This window comes from Pan paniscus, chromosome 6 (genome assembly GCF_029289425.2).
Source record: "Pan paniscus chromosome 6, NHGRI_mPanPan1-v2.0_pri, whole genome shotgun sequence".
NCBI classification, from domain to species: domain Eukaryota; kingdom Metazoa; phylum Chordata; class Mammalia; order Primates; family Hominidae; genus Pan; species Pan paniscus.
In genome coordinates this window covers 39,915,058-39,929,879 of record NC_073255.2, presented here as the reverse complement: position 1 = coordinate 39,929,879, position 14,822 = coordinate 39,915,058, and the positions used below count along the sequence as shown (strand labels likewise).

The 14,822-nt window shown below is 38.1% G+C and overlaps 1 protein-coding gene and 1 long non-coding RNA gene across 2 annotated transcripts in view; one reads left to right on the top strand and one right to left on the bottom strand.

The window, feature by feature from the left end:
- The window catches only part of LOC117975402 (uncharacterized), a 104,338-nt gene that overhangs the window by 24,580 nt on the left and 64,936 nt on the right, over nt 1–14,822 (bottom strand). The window contains exon 2 of the long non-coding RNA XR_008626200.2: nt 4,016–4,107. This is a non-coding gene — a long non-coding RNA (uncharacterized LOC117975402). The remainder of the gene's footprint in view (nt 1–4,015; nt 4,108–14,822) is intronic.
- The window catches only part of LOC117980919 (probable C-mannosyltransferase DPY19L2), a 117,957-nt gene that overhangs the window by 79,541 nt on the left and 23,594 nt on the right, over nt 1–14,822 (top strand). Inside the window, 3 exon segments of the mRNA XM_055115830.1 lie at nt 498–522; nt 1,807–1,926; nt 3,478–3,652. Of these exon segments, the coding sequence (XP_054971805.1) occupies nt 498–522; nt 1,807–1,926; nt 3,478–3,652 (320 nt within the window).

The following is a 14,822-nucleotide window of genomic DNA, read 5'->3' as shown; positions in this document are numbered from 1 at the left end:
CTGAAACTGAAAATATTTATGTTTTACCCAATAATTTTTCTTCTGGAAATTTATGCTAAGGAAATATTCAGAGATGCTTACAAAGTTTTATGCATGAGTGTCCCTGTTATTTGTAATTGTGAAAAATGAAAATAACTCAAAAGTTTAACAGTGGTCATCTAAAGTACTGTATACACTGTATATATAGGTCAAATAGAAGGTCATCCTATTCATTTATTAATGAGAGGTACCATCTCCAGGGATCTGTAAAATCTATTTTGTCTTAACCGAAGAACAAATTTTTGACATATCTTGAATAGGATGACTATAAATTATGACTTTTAAATTGTTATAATTTTTGTACTATTATCTGATATTTTTATTTTTATGTATGTTCCTAAGTAGTTTAGAGATAGTCACATTTTAAAAATCTAAGATCAAACAAATGAAGCTTATTTTTATGTATTCATAGTATAAAAGACCTTCAGTAAATAGATAATATTTTTGTTTTATTCTAGAAAACAGCTCCTTGAACACAGTGAGGTAAAGCTTTCATTTTAATCTCTGGTAGACTTGTGTATTAAATTCTAGTTTGAGGGTAACTGACAAAGGTATAACCTTGCTGCTGATGCACCATCAGTAGTGAGTTGTTCAGCATTGGTGATAAATTTCTGCTGATCCTTCTCACTCTTTCATCTGCTGTTACTTTTGAACAGTAATAAGGATTTAAAAGCTAGAAGGCTGATTTATGACTATAGTACAGAATTAAATTAAATTGCATTCATTTAACAATAACAAGCATTTGGTTTCTAGCCTGCTGAGCTAATCAGCTACAGTCCATTAGGGCAGGCACCCTGGGCCCTGTGACTGGTGGCCATCTGCCACCACGTAGATTTGCTGGTCAGTCAGTGACAACCTCAGAAGTGTTGAAGGATATAAAAGATACTGAAGTCATGTTCCTGCCCTTCAGTATGTATAATTTTACAAAGGAGACAAATAAGACAACATTTTATATCGTGTAAAATTATTTTGTGGCATACAAAGGAAAAGATCAGTGTGGGCTGGAAATATTTCCTATTTGATAGAACTTTAAGTGGGTCTTGAGGTAAAGGTCAAATTTACAGGAGTGGGTAACTGAATTTGAACTTAATAGAGATAGTTTATGACACATGTTGAGTATCCCTTATCCAAAATGCTTAGGACTAGAGGCGTTTCAGATTTCAGATTTTATTGAATTTTGGAATATTTACAATGTAGTTACTAGTTGAGCATCCCTAACCTGAAAATCCAAAATCCAAAATGCTTCAATGAGCATTTGTTTTAGCATAACCTTTGAACATCATATTGGTACTCAAAAGTTTCAGATTTTGGAGCATTGTAGATTTCAGATTTTTGGGTCAGGGATGCATTAGTAACTTTGTCACTTTACAGTGAGGCCCACTGTGTTGGTCCTCCACCTCCTCACACCACCTCCTGCTCTCCCTAGCTCCTCTGCCTGCTCCATTTTCTTGCCAACCGCACTTATTGCCTTACAGTAGACTATGTAATGGATTTATTTATTTGTTATTTCTATGTATTGTCTGTCTTTCATTACTAAATGTAGTTAAATGTAATACAAGGACAGAAATTGCTCACTGCTATATCCGAAGCACCCAGAAGAGTACCTGGAACATAGTAGACATTCGATAAATTATTGTTGAATGAATACTGATAGGCTTATTACTTAGAAGATCCTTGTCTTAATGAATAATATAGTTTTAATATACTTCATTAATTTAAAAATATGAAAAGTAAAAATGTGATTTTGTCTTATTTGTGTTTTTATAGCTGGCTTTTCACATATTGCAGTTGTTAGCGTTTACTGCCCTTGCCATTTTAATTATGAGGCTAAAGATGTTTTTAACGCCACACATGTGTGTTGTGGCTTCCTTGATATGCTCTCGACAGGTAAGGGATTCATTCTTGTATAACAATACTATAAAAACTATAGCAGCTATACTTAGTAGTTACCGTGGCTTTGCTGACTAATTCAAAATATAAACACACTAAGTGTTTTTAACTTAACTAAGTTAAATGATTTAAAATATTACTTCATGATTCACTATAAGCAAGAAAAGCAATTTCAAGTGGCTTTGAAAAGTATTTCTGGATTTTAATTGATATTTCTATAACAAGTGATTAGGCAAACATTTCCCTTCTGTTAATATCCTGTCCATGAACATAACCTTTTAGAGTTCAGGTTTGTGTAAGAGTGCCTGGCACAGTGGCTCACACCTGCAATCCCAGCACTTTGGGAGGCCGAGATGGGCAGATCACTTGAGGCCAGGAGTTTGAGACCAGCTCGGCCAACATGGTGAAACTCCATCTCTACTAAAAATACAAAAATTAGCCGGGTGTGGTGGCGAGTACCTGTAATTCCAGCTACTTGGGAGGCTGAGGCAGGAGAATCGCTTGAACCTGGGAGGCAGAGGCTGCAGTCAGCCAAGATCGCACCACAGCACTCTAACCTAGGTGACAGAGTGAGACTCTGTCTCAAAAAAAGAAAAAGAAAAAAAAAGAGTTTCCTGGTGGCCAGGCACAGTGGCTCACACCTGAAATCCCAGCACTTTGGAAGGCCTAGGTGGGCAGATCATTTGAGGTCAGGAGTTCAAGACCAGCCTGGCCAACATGGTGAAACCCTGTCTCTATATACAAAAATTAGCTGGGCATGGTGGTGTGTGCCTGTAATCCCAGCTACTCAGGAGGCTGAGGCAGGAATATTGCTTGAATCCGGGAAGTGGAGGTCGAAGTGAGCTGAGGTTGCACCACTGCATTACAGCCTGGGACACAGAGTGAGACTCTGTCTCAAAAAAAAAAGAGTCCTGGTTCACCAAAAGTACCCTGAAATACTCATCCAATACCAGAGTAGATGCAGAGTAATTGCCCTAATATGGTCCTGTTTGGCTTGAAGAATCTATAAGAAATTCTGGGGTTCTATCAGTGTTATCTAACATACAAAAGAACTAGATAAATTGCTAGAATATTGGGCCTAAGGTACTTCTACAAACACCTCACTTAGTTTTCATTATGAGTGTATAGCCTTAAAATATCATAATGCCTGTTTTCCTGAGAAGAATCTATATATATCATGCTAATAGGGCTTCCCTGTCTACTAACCATGTCCACAAAAGGCAGCCAAGGATGAAAGGATTTAGTTCTAAGATGTTTCACAGTTGTGATTTGTTTATTTTAATCCTTAGTAGTAAATTAGTACTAGAAGGATCAGGTATATCTTCCTTAATTCTTCCCAGGGGAGAGAAAGTCCCATTTTTCACCTGGGCCCTGTAATGCCAATATATCCGTTGCTTTAGAAACAATCGGAGATGATAATTCTGTATACATGTGTGCTGATATCAAAGGGTAATTCACGTTGGTTTGAGTAACAAGGTGAGAATTTATTGTTGATCCTATAGTACTCTTCATATAAGAACTAGAAATAAATGGTTTCTTTCGTTTCAGCTCTTTGGCTGGCTTTTTCGCAGAGTTCGTTTTGATAATGTTATCTTTGGCATTCTAACAGTGATGTCAGTACAAGGTTATGCAAACCTCCGTAATCAATGGAGCATAATAGGAGAATTTAATAATTTGCCTCAGGAAGAACTTTTACAGTGGATCAAATACAATACCACATCAGGTGTGTAGGTATTTGGTTATATGCTAGTTTTATACAAACATACTCACAGACACATTTGTGTATACTACATATAATTATTGTCATTTCTGATATATGTGTGTATGACAGATTTACAGATAGGCATTCATACTCTCACAGACTTTGAGCAGACTATTCCAATGTCAATCAATTAAACCCTTCCAAAAGGCAATTTTGCACCCCCTTTAAGCCCCTCCCAGATAAGTATCAAAGAATTTAAATTAGCACCAGGAAATTAATGATTTTTCACAAGTTATGTCCTTTAACTCTCAGACAGCATTATAGCATTTTAACCATAACAATGACAAATCAAAGAAGTAAATCTTTAAAAATGAAATTTCACACCTTGTGCCAGGCTACAGCAGAAGATACTTTTGATGGTGGGGAGTTAACCGGCACCGCTTCTGTCACTCCCATCAGTGCTGTCTCCTCTAATTCTGTAAAACAGGTCATTGGCAGAAGAGTTAAAATCTTGGATATTCTATTTTCTTCACTAAATCATCTCACAGAGATACTATACATCCTACTTTTCAATACTCCAAAATTTTCTTTTTAGCTTACCTTCTTTTCTTCCTGTCTTTATTCAGAACTACCTCAAGCAGATAGATATTTTTAAATACCTTTCCAGAGAATAAGTCTATAACATTTTCTGTAACTAAATTTGTAAATCAAAAATTATTTTTGATATTTAGAAACTTACTCTGGCACAAGTTCTTCACTATGATTTATTTAAATTTTCTTATGACTCCTGAGCTTGTTTCCTTTTATTTCTTATTTGATAGCCACTTTTTTGCTAATTAACCTTCATTAAGGTAAATCTTTATAAGCTATAAGTAAGATATTTGGTCTATAGCTTTCAAAGGGTGTAGGTGACAGTGCCTCATTAAACTGCCAAGCCAGTTTAATTAGAATTTTAAAAGTAATCCCCAACTGACTTTTTCCACATAGGAGCTCAAGGTAATCACTCCCTTTCTTTACTCTCCCTTGCCTGCCCCTCCCCAGTTATAGCTATTTTTCCCAAGCTTTTAAAAATAGCTGCCCTTTTAATCTTTTCTTGTGTCTTTCTTTGTTCCGGTGTTTGTATTGGCTTCCTGACAGAGAGCCTACATTTGGCAACTTATCCTTCTAAGATAACTGCCACAAACCCCTGTCTCACTTTTAGATGCCACTTCTTTGATCTTCTTTTCAATCTGTCTTATTCTCCTTTTAATTACTCTTATTATGAGTTATCTCATGGTTACCACATATTAAAAGCTGTATGAAGTTTTGTAGTATTAGTGGAACTAGTGCTTATATTGAGGTCTGCCATATACGGTTGTATAGTTTGTGTACTGCACAAAGGTGAACAATTGAGAGGATAAGTGAAAGCTTAAATCCAGCTTGTGGTCCACTCATCAAGCCATGTATAATGGGGCTCTGTCAAGTCAGGGGAATACCTTTTTCTAATCTGTGTAGTAGGCTAAATGGAGACTTCCATACAGTGATAGGAAAATATCTGATTTTTCCTTGTTATGCTCATTTACTTCACAGCCAAAAAGATAGAAGGTGGAGTGGGAGGGTATTTCTTCCTCTCTGTCTGCCATAGGTGACAACTCAGTGGGTCCAGCTCTTGCTGGACAGGTGTGCCTAGTTTTTTTTGGAAGACCCTGGCCCTGGGCTTTCAATTCTTCTTACTCAGCATTTCCCAACCTTAGCACAGTTGACATTGAGGCTGTCCTATGTATTACAAGAAATCCTTGGCTTCTATCTACAAGATGCCAACAGCATCTCCTCCCTCCTCCCCATAGCATGACATCGAAAAATGTCTCCAGAAGTTGATAGTGCTCCCTAGGGAGCAAAATCATGCCTGCCTGAGAACCACTTCTCTAGCTTAACAGCTTGTCATCATTAATTATTGAGTCTCCAATAATAAATACACATTCTTTGACTAGCTTACATATTTTCAAATTTGAGGCATATAAAGAAATTTTCATTCAAAGTTGCATTTAGAATGCTTAGTTACACTGGAAAGTAAACACTCAGGGTTCTTAAAGTTTTTAATTTATGTGGGTACAGAGCAGGTGTATATATTTATGGGGTAGATGGGATATTTTGATACAGGCATACAATGTGTAATAATCACATCAGGGTAAATGGAGTATCCATCACCTGAAGCATTGATCCTTTGTGTTACAAACAATCCAGTTATACTTTCTCAGTTATTTTTAAATGTACAGTAAAATTTTGTTGACTACAGTCACCCTTCTGTGTTACCAAACACTACATCTTATCCATTCTATTTTGTTGGTGCACATTAACCATCCTCACTTCCCCTCCACCCCCCCTCACTATCCTTCCCAGCCTCTGGTAACCATCATTCTATTCTTGATCTCCATGAGTTCAACTCTTCTAATTTTTAGCTCCCACAAATAAGTAAGAACCTGCAAAGTTTGTCTTTCTGTACCTGGCTTATTTCAATTAATGTAATGACCTCCAGTTCCATTCATGTTAATGGATAGGATCTCATTCTTTTTTTTATGACGGGATCTCACTCGTTTTTATGGCTGAACAGCACTGCGTTGTGTCTATGTACCACATTTTCTTTATCCATTAACCTGTTGATGGACACTTAGGTTGCTTCCAAATCTAGGCTATTGTGAGAAGTGCTGCAATAAACATGGGAGTGCAGATACCTCTTCTAAATATTTATTTCCTTTCTTTGGGGTATATATCTAAGAGTAGGATTGCTGGATCATTTGGTAAGTCTATTTTTAGTTTTTTGAGGAACCTCCAAACTCTTCTACATAGTGGTTGTACTCATTTACATTTTCACCAAAAGTGTATGCGAGTTCCCTTTTCTCCACATCTTTTCCTGTCTTTTGGATAACAGCCATTTGTTATTGCCTGTCTTTTGAGTAATAGCCATTTTAACTGGAGTGAGACGCTATTTCACTGTAGTATTGATTTGCATTTCTCTGATGATCAGTGATGTTGAGCACCTTTTCATGTACCTGTTTGCCACTTGTATGTTTTCTTTCGAGAAATGTCTATTCAGATCTTTTGCCCATTTTTAAAGTAGATTTTTAGATTTTCTTTTCCTACAGAGTTGTTTGAGCTCCTTATATATTCTGGTTATTAATTCCTTGTCAGATTGGTAGTTTGCAAATATTTTCACCCATTCTTTGGGTTGTCTCTTCACTTTGCTGATTGTTTCCTTTGCTGTGCAGAAGCTTTTACACTTGATGTGATCCCATTTGTTCATTTTTGCTTTGGTTGCCTGTGCTTCCCAGGTATTTACTCAAGAACTCCTTGTCCAAACCAAAGTCCTGGAGAGTTTCCCCAAAGTTTTCTTGTAGTAATTTCAGAGTTTGAGGTCTTAGATTTAAGGTTTTTTTTAATTAATATTTTAAGTCTTAATAAAGTAGATAATTTAACTTTAATAGGTGAATATAGCAATAACAATGTAGTATATACTAAAAAAGAGTAACTTCCCTCCAAAAAAACCTTTACAGGCAATGGACTTATAGATTTCCTTCAATAATCAAGAAATGTGAAATGTCAACAAAAAATGTTCAATGACATAGAAAAATGGGGGGGAACGAAATTTTTAAAAAAACTTTTGTAAATCTGATATATAATCTGATAATGGCGACAGTGAAGAAAATTACAGAACTTCTTTCAGATAAACATATGGGAAATCTTAGAAAAACTTACCAATATATTAATAGAAAGTAATATAAAAATCAGAATAAATATCATAAAATTATTGAACAAAACTCAAGATTGATTTCTGATTAAAAAGAAAAATACAGTTATAGGGAAAAGTGGAATTACTAACATCTAACTAATATATTAAGGATGCCAATCTAAAATTTGCTAATAGCATCATATTTAAAAAATAATAACTATTAACATGAGAAGGAATGTTAGTTTTTTTTTTTTACTTTTTTTTATTATACTTTAAGTTTTAGGGTACATGTGCACATTGTGCAGGTTAGTTACATACGTATACATGTGCCATGCTGGTGCGCTGCACCCGCTAACTCATCATCTAGCATTAGGTATATCTCCCAATGCTATCCGTCCCCACTCCCCCCACCCCACAACAGTCCCCAGAGTGTGATGTTCCCCTTCCTGTGTCCATGTGATCTCATTGTTCAATTCCCACCTATGAGTGAGAATATGCGGTGTTCGGTTTTTTGTTCTTGCAATAGTTTACTGAGAATGATGATTTCCAATTTCATCCATGTCCCTACAAAGGACATCAACTCATCATTTTTTATGGCTGCACAGTATTCCCTGGTGTATACATGCCAAATTTTCTTAATCCAGTCTATCATTGTTGGACATTTGGGTTGGTTCCAAGTCTTTGCTATTGTGAATAATGCCGCAATAAACATACGTGTGCATGTGTCCTTATAGCAGCATGATTTATAGTCCTTTGGGTATATACCCAGTAATGGGATGGCTGGGTCAAATGGTATTTCTAGTTCTAGATCCCTGAGGAATCGCCACACTGACTTCCACAATGGTTGAACTAGTTTACAGTCCCACCAACAGTGTAAAAGTGTTCCTATTTCTCCACATCCTCTCCAGCACCTGTTGTTTCCTGACTTTTTAATGATTGCCATTCTAACTGGTGTGAGATGGTATCTCATTGTGGTTTTGATTTGCATTTCTCTGATGGCCAGTGATGATGAGCATTTTTTCATGTGTTTTTTGGCTGCATAAATGTCTTCTTTTGAGAAGTGTCTGTTCATGACCTTCGCCCACATTTTGATGGGGTTGTTTGTTTTTTTCTTGTAAATTTGTTTGAGTTCATTGTAGATTCTGGATATTAGCCCTTTGTCAGATGAGTAGGTTGCAAAAATTTTCTCCCATTTTGTAGGTTGCCTGTTCACTCTGATGGTAGTTTCTTTTGCTGTGCAGAAGCTCTTTAGTTTAATTAGATCCTATTTGTCAATTTTGGCTTTTGTTGCCATTGCTTTGGTGTTTTGGACATGAAGTCCTTGCCCATGCCTATGTCCTGAATGGTAATGCCTAGGTTTTCTTCTAGGGTTTTTATGGTTTTAGGTCTAACGTTTAAGTCTTTAATCCATCTTGAATTGATTTTTGTATAAGGTGTAAGGAAGGGATCCAGTTTCAGCTTTCTACATATGGCTAGCCAGTTTTCCCAGCACCATTTATTAAATAGGGAATCCTTTCCCCATTGCTTGTTTTTCTCAGGTTTGTCAAAGATCAGATAGTTGTAGATACGTGGCGATTTTTCTGAGGGCTCTGTTCTGTTCCATTGATCTATATCTCTGTTTTGGTACCAGTACCATGCTGTTTTGGTTACTGTAGCCTTGTAGTATAGTTTGAAGTCAGGTAGTGTGATGCCTCCAGCTTTGTTCTTTTGGCTTAGGATTGACTTGGCAATGCAGGCCCTTTTTTGGTTCCATATGAACTTTAAAGTAGTTTTTTCCAATTCTGTGAAGAAAGGCATTGGTAGCTTGACGGGGATGGCATTGATCTATAAATTAGCTTGGGCAGTATGGCCATTTTCACGATATTGATTCTTCCTACCCATGAGCATGGAATGTTCTTCCATTTGTTTGTATCCTCTTTTATTTCCTTGAGTAGTGGTTTGTAGTTCTCCTTGAAGAGGTCCTTCACATCCCGTGTCAGTTGGATTCCTAGGTATTTTATTCTTTTTGAAGCAATTGTGAATGGGAGTTCACTCATGATTTGGCTCTCTGTTTGTCTGTTGTTGGTGTATAAGAATGCTTGTGATTTTTGTACATTGATTTTGTATCCTGAGACTTTGCTGAAGTTGCTTATCAGCTTAAGGAGATTTTGGGCTGAGACAATGGGGTTTTCTAGATATACAATCATGTCGTCTGCAAACAGGGACAATTTGACTTCCTCTTTTCCTAATTGAATACCCTTTATTTCCTTCTCCTGCCTGATTGCCCTGGCCAGAACTTCCAACACTATGTTGAATAGGAGTGGTGAGAGAGGGCATCCCTGTCTTGTGCCAGTTTTCAAAGGGAATGCGTCCAGTTTTTGCCCATTCAGTATGATATTGGCTGTGGGTTTGTCATAGATAGCTCTTATTATTTTGAAATACATCCCATCACTACCTAATTTATTGAGAGTTTTTAGCATGAAGGGTTGTTGAATTTTGTCAAAGGCCTTTTCTGCATCTATTGAGATAATCATGTGGTTTTTGTCTTTGGCTCTGTTTATATGCTGGATTACATTTATTGATTTGCATATATTGAACCAGCCTTGCATCCCAGGGATGAAGCCCACTTGATCATGGTGGATAAGCTTTTTGATGTGCTGCTGGATTCGGTTTGCCAGTATTTTATTGAGGATTTTTGCATCAATGTTCATCAAGGATATTGGTCTAAAATTCTCTTTTTTGGTTGTGTCTTTGCCCGGCTTTGGTATCAGAATGATGCTGGCCTCATAAAATGAGTTAGGGAGGATTCCCTCTTTTTCATTTCATTGGAATAGTTTCACAAGGAATTGTACCAGTTCCTCCTTGTACCTCTGGTAGAATTCGGCTGTGAATCCATCTGGTCCTGGATTCTTTTTGGTTGGTAAGCTATTGATTATTGCCACAATTTCAGCTCCTGTTATTGGTCTATTCAGAGATTCAACTTTTTCCTGGTTTAGTCTTGGGAGAATGTATGTGTCAAGGAATTTATCCATTTCTTCTAGATTTTCTAGTTTATTTGCGTAGAGATGTTTTTGTATTCTCTGATGGTAGTTTGTATTTCTGTGGGATCAGTGGTGATATCCCCTTTATCATTTTTTATTGCGTCTATTTGATTCTTCTCTCTTTTTTTCTTTATTAGTCTTGCTAGTAGTCTATCAATTTTGTTGATCCTTTCAAAAAACCAGCTCCTGGATTCATTAATTTTTTGAAGGGTTTTCTGTGTCTCTATTTCCTTCAGTTCTGCTCTGATTTTAGTTATTTCTTGCCTTCTGCTAGCTTTTGAATGTGTTTGCTCTTGCTTTTCTAGTTTTTTTAATTGTGATGTTAGGGTGTCAATTTTGGATCTTTCCTGCTTTCTCTTGTGGGCATTTAGTGCTATAAATTTCCCTCTACACACTGCTTTGAATGTGTCCCAGAGATTCCGGTATGTTGTGTCTTTGTTCTCGTTGGTTTCAAAGAACATCTTTATTTCTGCCTTCATTTCGTTATGTATCCAGTAGTCATTCAGGAGCAGGTTGTTCAGTTTCCATGTAGTTGAGCGGTTTTGAGTGAGATTCTTAATCCTGAGTTCTAGTTTGATTGCACTGTGGTCTGAGAGATAGTTTGTTATAATCTCTGTTCTTTTACATTTGCTGAGGAGAGCTTTACTTCCAAGTATGTGGTCAATTTTGGAATAGGTGTGGTGTGGTGCTGAAAAAAATGTATATTCTGTTGATTTGGGGTGCAGAGTTCTGTAGATGTCTATTAGGTCTGCTTGGTGCAGAGCTGAGTTCAATTCCTGGGTATCCTTGTTGACTTTCTGTCTCGTTGATCTGTCTAATGTTGACAGTGGGGTGTTAAAGTCTCCCATTATTAATGTGTGGGAGTCTAAGTCTCTTTGTAGGTCACTCAGGACTTGCTTTATGAATTTGGGTGCTCCTGTATTGGGTGCATATATATTTAGGATAGTTAGCTCTTCTTGTTGAATTGATCCCTTTACCATTACGTAATGGCCTTCTTTGTCTCTTTTGATCTTTGTTGGTTTAAAGTCTGTTTTATCAGAGACTAGGATTGCAACCCCTGCCTTTTTTTGTTTTCCATTTGCTTGGTAGTTCTTCCTCCATCCTTTTATTTTGAGCCTATGTGTGTCTCTGCATGTGAGATGGGTTTCCTGAATACAGCACACTGATGGGTCTTGACTCTTTATCCAATTTGCCAGTCTGTGTCTTTTAATTGGAGCATTTAGTCCATTTACATTTAAAGTTAATAGTGTTATGTGTGAATTTGATCCTGTGATTATGATGTTAGCTGGTGATTTTGCTCGTTAGTTGATGCAGTTTCTTCCTAGTCTCGATGGTCTTTACATTTTGGCATGATTTTGCAGTGGCTGGTACCGGTTGTTCCTTTCCATGTTTAGCGCTTCCTTCAGGAGCTCTTTTAGGGCAGGCCTGGTGGTGACAAAATCTCTCAACAGTTGCTTGTCTGTAAAGTATTTTATTTCTCCTTCACTTATGAAACTTAGTTTGGCTGGATATGAAATTCTGGGTTGAAAATTCTTTTCTTTAAGAATGTTGAATATTGGCCCCCACTCTCTTCTGGCTTGTAGGGTTTCTGCCGAGAGATCCACTGTTAGTCTGATGGGCTTCCCTTTGAGGGTAACCCGACCTTTCTCTCTGGCTGCCCTTAACATTTTTTCCTTCATTTCAACTTTGGTGAATCTGGCAATTATGTGTCTTGGAGTTGCTCTTCTTGAGGAGTATCTTTGTGGCGTTCTCTGTATTTCCTGAATCTGAACATTGGCCTGCCTTGTTAGATTGGGGAAGTTCTCCTGGATAATATCCTGCAGAGTGTTTTCCAACTTGGTTCCATTCTCCCCATCACTTTCAGGTACACCAATCAGACATAGATTTGGTCTTTTCACATAGTCCCATATTTCTTGGAGGCTTTGCTCATTTCTTTTTATTCTTTATTCTCTAAACTTCCCTTCTCGCTTCATTTCATTCATTTCATCTTCCATTGCTGATACCCTTTCTTCTAGTTGATCGCATCGGCTCCTGAGGCTTCTGCATTCTTCACGTAGTTCTCGAGCCTTGGTTTTCAGCTCCATCAGCTCCTTTAAGCACTTCTGCTGTATTGGTTATTCTAGTTATACATTCTTCTAAATTTTTTTCAAAGTTTTCAACTTCTTTCCCTTTGGTTTGAATGTCCTCCCGTAGCTCAGAGTAATTTGATCGTCTGAAGCCTTCTTCTCTCAGCTCGTCAAAGTCATTCTCCGTCCAACTTTGTTCCGTTGCTGGTGAGGAGCTGCGTTTCTTTGGAGGAGGAGTGGCACTCTGCTTTTCAGGGTTTCCAGTTTTTCTGTTCTGTTTTTTCCCCATCTTTGTGGTTTTATCTACTTTTAGTCTTTGATGATGGTGATGTACAGATGGGTTTTTGGTGTGGATGTCCTTTCTGTTTGTTAGTTTTCCTTCTAACAGACAGGACCCTCAGCTGCAGGTCTGTTGGAGTACCCTGCCGTGTGAGGTGTCAGTGTGCCCCTGCTGGGGGGTGCCTCCCAGTTCGGCTGCTCGGGGGTCAGGGGTCAGGGACCCACTTGAGGAGGCAGTCTGTCCATTCTCAGATCTCCAGCTGAGTACTGGGAGAACCACTGTTCTCTTCAAAGCTGTCAGACAGGGACATTTAAGTCTGCAGAGGTTACTGCTGTCTTTTTGTTTGTCTGTGCCCTGCCCCCAGAGGTGGAGCCTACAGAGGCAGGCAGGCCTCCTTGAGCTGTGGTGGGCTCCACCCAGTTCGAGCTTCCAGGCTGCTTTGTTTACCTAAGCAAGCCTGCGCAATGGTGGGTGCCACTCCCCCAGCCTCGCTGCCGCCTTGCAGTTTGATCTCAGACTGCTGTGCTATCAATCAGCGAGACTCTGTGGGCATAGGACCCTCCAAGCCAGGTGCGGGATATAATCTAGTGGTGCGCCGTTTTTTAAGCCCGTCGGAAAAGCGCAGTATTTGGGTGGGAGTGACCCGATTTTCCAGGTGCCGTCCGTCACCCCTTTCTTTGATTAGGAAAGGGAACTCCCTGACCCCTTGCGCTTCCCAAGTGAGGCAATGCCTCGCCCTGCTTCAGCTCGCACACGGTGCGCGCACCCACTGACCTGCGCCCACTGTCTGGCACTCCCTAGTGAGATGAACCCGGTACCTCAGATGGAAATGCAGAAATCACCGGTGTTCTGCGTCACTCAGGCTGGGAGCTGTAGACCAGAGGTGTTCCTATTCGGCCATCTAGGCTCCTCCAGATTTAAGGTTTTAATCCATTTGGATTTGAGTTTTGTATATGGCAAGAGATAGGGGTGTAGATTCATTCTTCTGCATATGGATATTCAGTTTTCCCAGCACCATTTATTGAAGAGATTGCCCTTTCCCCAATGTATGTTGTTGGGACTGCTGTAAAAAATGAGTTTACTGTAGATGTATGGATTTCTTTCTGGGTTCTCCATTCTGTTCCACTGGTCTGTGTGTCTGTTTTTATGGCAGTACCATGATGTTTTGGTTACTATACTTCTGTAGTATAATTTGAAGTCAGGTATTGTGATTCCTTCAGTTTTGTTCTTCTTGCTCAGGGTAGCTTTGGCTATTCTAGGTCTTCTGTGTTTTCAAATAAATAAGGATCATTTTTTCTATTTCTGTGAGGAATATCATTAGTAGTTTGATGGGGATTGCATTAAATCTGTAGATTGCTTTGAATAGTATGGACATTTTAACAATATTGATTCTTCCAATGCTTGAACATGGAATAGCTTTCCATTTTTTGTGTCGTCTTCAATTTCTTTCTCCAGTTTTGTATAGCTTTCATTCTAGAGATCTTTCATTTCTTTGGTTAATTTCTAGGTATTTAATTTTATGTGTGGCTACTGTAAATGGAATTACTTTTTAAATTTTCTTTATCAGGTTGTTCTCTGTTGGCATATAGAAACGTTAATGATTTTTGTATGATTTTGTATGCTACAACATTACTGAATTTATCAGTTCTAATAGTTTTTTTTTGGTGGAGACTTTAGGTTTTTCTAAATATAAGATCATATCATCTGCAAACAATGATAATTTGGCCTCTTCCTTTCAAATTTGGATGCCCTTTATTTCTTTCTCTTGTCTGATTGCTCTAGTTAGGATTTCCAGTACTATGTTGAATAATGTGGTAAAAAGTGAGCATCCTTGTCATGTCCCAGATCTTAGAAGAAAGGCTTTCAGTGTTTCCTCACTCAGTATGATACTACTTGTGCGTTTGCTGTATATAGCTTCTTTATGTTGATTAATGTTCCTTCTATACCCAGTTTATTTGAAGGTTTTTATCATGAAGGTATGTTGAATTTTACCAAATGATTTTCCTGCATCTATGGAGATGAGATGATCATATGATTTTTCCCTTTCATTGTGTTGATATGACGTATCACATTGATTTGCTTTGTTGAACCATCTTTGCATCCCTGAGATAAATCCTAT